The 5,397-nt window shown below is 40.0% G+C and overlaps 1 protein-coding gene across 1 annotated transcript; it reads left to right on the top strand.

Moving 5' to 3' along the window:
- Positions 1-209: 209 nt before the first annotated feature.
- LOC103723284 (glycosyltransferase BC10-like) lies at positions 210-4,834 on the top strand. Its single transcript, XM_008814161.6, has 2 exons — positions 210-1,193; positions 3,740-4,834. Exons 1-2 carry the CDS (start codon positions 420-422, stop codon positions 4,379-4,381), a joined length of 1,416 nt encoding a protein of 471 aa, XP_008812383.4. The 5' UTR covers positions 210-419; the 3' UTR covers positions 4,382-4,834.
- Positions 4,835-5,397: the final 563 nt, after the last annotated feature.

The following is a 5,397-nucleotide window of genomic DNA, read 5'->3' as shown; positions in this document are numbered from 1 at the left end:
GTGCTCTTCTTACTCAAAGTTGGACTGTAGTATTATAAAATCTTGTCAAATGTTATATATGCCTCTGCAATTAATACGTTGTGCTCTTCTCACGTAAAGTCGCTGAAATACTGTCTAATTTGACCCACTATAAAACAGGTAGCTTTGGCTTATTAGCTCCATAAAAGAGTAAGGTCGCAAAAAGTTGGCGCCGCGTGATCATCGCTCTTTCTCATTGGTCCTCCCATCCTTCGCAAGCATTCGCGTGCTTGGGATCATGCCGTTGCAAGGTATGAAAGTCGATGCACTTGATTCTTTCCTCCTCTATAGCACATAAGAAAGTCTCGTCAAGATTTGTTCCATCTCCATCATGGTTAAGGGTCCTGTTCGTAGAAGTGGGGAAAAAATAAAAGGTAGGAGTAAACGAGGTGCTGTTGTTGATGAAATCACAACCGCACATCAGATACACCGAAATATTTCTGCATCTCATTTCTTCTTTATCTAGAGTACCCTCCATCGGTGTATATCTTATGGAAGCTGACAGAGAAAAATTGAAGACTTCTCCAAGGACGCTCCAAGTATGGCACAGAAGTGAAGGCAGGCTCCCTCCCTCCCCCCTCTATCGAGCCTACCGAAGCCTTCAAATGTCAACTCAGCAGCCAAAACACCCTCCATCACCACCTTCCGCTCCCAGCTCCCATATGATCCAGCTTCTCTCAAGTTTCATTCTCTTCGGCTTCGGCTTCGCCTTGGGCATAATTTCCAGTTTGTACCTCAAAACCATCCCATCCGCAGTTCAAATTCCCCGACTCTCTTTCTTGCCATCCCTTCCACCTTCATCAGCACCGCCGTCACCGCCATTATTATCACCACCGCCAGCTCCGCCTGCCTTAAATCACACAGTCGTTGCCACGGAGATTGTGGGACGAAAAGGTTATATCGAGCCAAGCAAGGTCATCATGCATGACATGAGCAACGAGGAGTTGCTGTGGAGGGCGTCGATGGTCCCCAAGATCGAAGCTTTCCCCTACAACCGCATCCCTAAGGTTGCATTCCTGTTTCTCATTAAGGGTGCTCTTCCCTTGGCACCAGTGTGGGAGAAATTCTTCAAGGGGAACGAAGGGCTGTATTCCATCTACGTGCACCCACATCCTTCCTACAAAGACTCGGCGCCTGAGGATTCGGTGTTCCATGGCCGCCGAGTCCCTAGTAAGGTCAGCCATTTCCTAGCTTGCATGCTTTGCTTCATGCATGCCTTGGATTTTTATTTATTTATTTATTTTTTTGGAGAGTGTTTGTGCTGCTAGGATTTTTATACAATTGTTGGTTAATGGTTTATATGATCATATGCAGCCCAGTTGTCATCATAAATCTCTCATGGAAACTAGTAGCCTCTTGGAGGATTCATATTGCTGATCCTAAACAAGAAGGATACTGTTCCATATATATATATATATATATATATAGAGAGAGAGAGAGAGAGATCCGCCGTCTGCGGCGTCCGTTATTTTACATCTAGTCCTGTTGAGCTGGTATTTTACTTCTGATTTCACTGTCCATCTTATATATGTACAATTCCTAGCCTGTTTGCAAGATAGGTTTATGCATAATAATTAGTTCTGTGTGTTACAACAGTTCTAACTGAATATAAAAGATTAAACATGAAACGATTAATCATGTAAGCGTTTAGGTGGCGCGTGTAGCGTTCTTCTCGAGAAAAAAAAAGGTTTCCTTCATTTTGTATCTCAAAAAGATTTACTTTAAATATGAAGACTACTTGATATGGAGAAGCCAAATTTGACTTCCGTTACTCATGGAGTCTGCACTCAGAGGAGAATAATTTGCTCAGTCTTCATTACTGTAAATGCATTGGGCAAAATAAGCTAGATCTTGCCTAACCTTGAATTTACTTTCTGCATGCAGAGGAGAATAATTTGGTCAGTCTTTTTACAGGGTTGCAGTAAATAGGTTGGGAAAAAGAGTGTGGGTCTTCCCTTGACCTTAATTAACTTTCTTCACGTAGAGGAGAATAGTTTGGTCAGTCTTCACATAGGGTAGTAGTTAATGGGTTGGGCAACATAGGGTCATGCCTGACTGCCTTTCTGCATGTAGAGGAGAGTAAGTTGGTCAACTCAATCTTCATATATATGGGGTTGTAAGTAAATGGGGTGGGCAAAGTAGGGTCATGCCTAAACCGCCTTTCTGCATGTGGAGGAGAATAATTTGGTCAATCTTCATATAGGGTTGTAGTAAATGGGGTGGGCAACTAGGATATAGAATTGGCAAGTCCGTTTACCTAACTTTAGTTAATTAGAACTGATTAAAGTGCAACAAACAGACTGAAATAATAAATTCATCCACTACCTAGAGTGGATCTGACTAGTCCCAATCAGGACCAAAGTTGAGGCATTTGCATCCATCGTTTTGCTAGCCTCCTTGCCCTTTCTGACCATCGTTGCCATTGTCGCAAAGAAACCAATTTCATGATATAACACCATTTAGGGTATTTTTGGATATTCTTATTGGATTGGTCTGAAAATTCTATAGTAGTTAGGTTTGTTAGCCCATCTAATTTGTATTTTCTAAGAGCCTATCCAAACCTAGCCCAGGTCTTACCCGTTGCACTGTAGAATGGAGGTCTTTTTTTTTCTTTCCACAAATTTGGGTTGGGTGGTGTTTGGTTGATACAAGGTCATGTTTAAATGAATGGCACAATTTACGAATCCTATAAAATTTTCAGTCCAATCCTGCAGGAGGAGCTTGAAAATTTTGTGTTCATTAGGAAAACACTAAAATGTTTGAATAGAGAATGGAGAATAAAGTAACCTATTTACGCACGGTATCAGAAAAAGCATTATAATGCTATCTAGAAAACAAACAGTAGGACTATAAATTTTTCCTTTGTGATGCATAGGATATGGGATGTGGGACAAAATCGAAGCACTAATTAGATGTTTCATGTTTTCATGATGCATCTTTGGACATCTTGGGCTCCGGTCAATCATTGAACACCAGCAGCAATGCACGGAACAGCTGGTAATAGATAAATGGATCTCTCCCGTTCAATTGCGAATGGGAGAGGATCTAGACTATAATTTACTTCTTAAATGCACCTTTTGTTTTTTATCTTCTTATCCTAAGCATTTTCTTTAATACAAATGGAATAATCAATATTTGTTGTCAATCATGAATGCAGGTCTTCATTAATCTTATGAAGAATCTATTGCCAGTTCTACCTAAACTTTGTTGTCGCTATTGATTTTCTTGTGCAGTATGTTTCGGATGCGATTAATTAGTCCAGTCTATATATGTTTATTATGGTTCATGCTAAGTTATTTTTGAATTGGTATTGAGAAACTCAATCTATTAGTAAAATAAACTAACCTTAGTTTGCCTGAACCCTGATGGATGTTTGGGTAGTCTTTTGTGGGACAGACAATGTCAAAACTGGATCCAACTTGCAGTCCTAGATGCATTGTGTGAAAAGCTGGAGAGGAACGAAGATCTACACAAAGACTTCAAATAGAGAAAGTCGTCGCCATATAAATTTTTGGACGACGTAGAATTTGACAAAATAAGTCTTCATGACTTATCGAATGAATTATTAAAACATGCATCTTTTTTTTGTTCTTCATCAGTTTATAGTTAGGACGGTGAAAACCTGAAGCATCCATATTTTAGGTGCTATGCATGTAATGGGGTCATTAGGAAAAGCATTGAGATTATATGATAGATCTCATGAGTTTTCCATTTGATGCAGGTGGTGCAGTGGGGACAACCAAGCATGGTGGAAGCTGAGCGCCGCCTCTTGGCAAATGCTTTATTAGACTACTCAAACCAACGCTTTGTCCTTCTTTCAGAATCATGCATTCCCATCTTCAACTTTTCCACCATTTACTCCTATCTCATCAATTCTACTGGAACATATATCCACTCCTACGATGATCTGGGGCCTGGCGGTCGCGGTCGATACAAAATAGCAATGAGTCCACAACTGAAGCTAGAACAATGGCGCAAGGGTTCTCAGTGGGTTGAGGTGGATCGAAACCTGGCAGTCGAAATAATTTCTGATGAAACATACTTTCCACTCTTTTTGAAACACTGTAGGACATCATGCATTACAGATGAACATTATTTACCAACATTTGTAAGTGTGAAATTTGGATGGAAGAATGCGAACAGGAGCTTGACTTGGACCGAATGGGCACCACGTCAGTCGCACCCAGCCTTATATCAAGGATCAGATGTAACAATTCAGCTATTAGAGAGGATGAGGAATGGGACTACATGCAATTATAATGGCGGTACGACTAGGGTGTGCTTCTTATTTGCTAGGAAGTTCTCACCAAATTCATTGGATCAATTGTTGATGTTGGCTCCAAAAATCATGGGCTTTGGTTAAAGTTATATCATGAAGGATGGCATTTATGGGTTCATATTGACTGTTTAAATGGAAGAGTTGCTTGAGGGGGGAAATTCTTTTTAATGCCAAATTTCTTAGTTGTTGTCATAAAGTCGTAAAGGTTTGTGCATAAGTCTTGTGAGACCTATGCTAAAGGATTTTCACATGACAGACATTCCTAAAGACTAAAGACTAGGTTTATAGTTGGTTCTCTGGCTACATAAATAAAAACATGATGTATACATGAGATAGGAATAGTATGAAGTCTGTGGAGCAATTCAATGAATTAGTTTGTTTTATCATTCATAAACCATGACTTTTTTTTTTCCTTTTAAGAAGAAGAGAGCGGAATAGAAATCCCCCCACCGATTATTAAAAAATTAAAGAAAATTGCTCGGGGAAAAAGAAAGCGAAAAGTAAGAAAATCAAGAAACAAGAAGAGATTTTAGATGCTTAGACATCATCTTCTGTTTCTCTTCACTCTTCTTACAACACAGACAGCCCCCAAGAGCTGAGATTCCTCACTGCAGAAAGCTATCTGATAGATCAAGGCGGTAGAAACTTGAGTTCCATATTTGCTTCACAAATTAATGGACAATGTATGAGGAGATGATTCACTGTCCGCAGAATTGCGAAGTTTACATATAAGATCCACTGGCCACCCTTGTCTCTCTAAATTATCTTTCATGTGCAATCGGTTCTTGATAGCGAGCCACATGATCAAGATCTTGGTCTTCTCTAGAGTTTTTTCAGTGCAAAATGGCTGTTAGAATGGACATGATTGACAACCATTAGTAGTAAACTTGAAAAGAGAGGAAACAGAAACGTTCTTGTCTGCGTTACGCTACCGCAATGGCATATCTTCTACCATAGATGGCACCATGCCTTTGAGCTAATTATTCAGCCTGCTACAAATACCATGGAATCATCTGCAAATTATAGGCTTCTGATGCTTCCTCCACTGAATTTGATCCAAACCCGATGATCAGGCCAGTGTTAGCAGCTTGCATGAATAT

Source organism: Phoenix dactylifera, chromosome 5 (genome assembly GCF_051530095.1).
Source record: "Phoenix dactylifera cultivar Ajwa chromosome 5, Ajwa_hap1_PhDact_Kaust_v1.1, whole genome shotgun sequence".
NCBI lineage: Eukaryota > Viridiplantae > Streptophyta > Magnoliopsida > Arecales > Arecaceae > Phoenix > Phoenix dactylifera.
The sequence above is the reverse complement of the archived record's forward strand: the minus strand, read 5'-3'. Positions and strand labels throughout refer to the sequence as shown.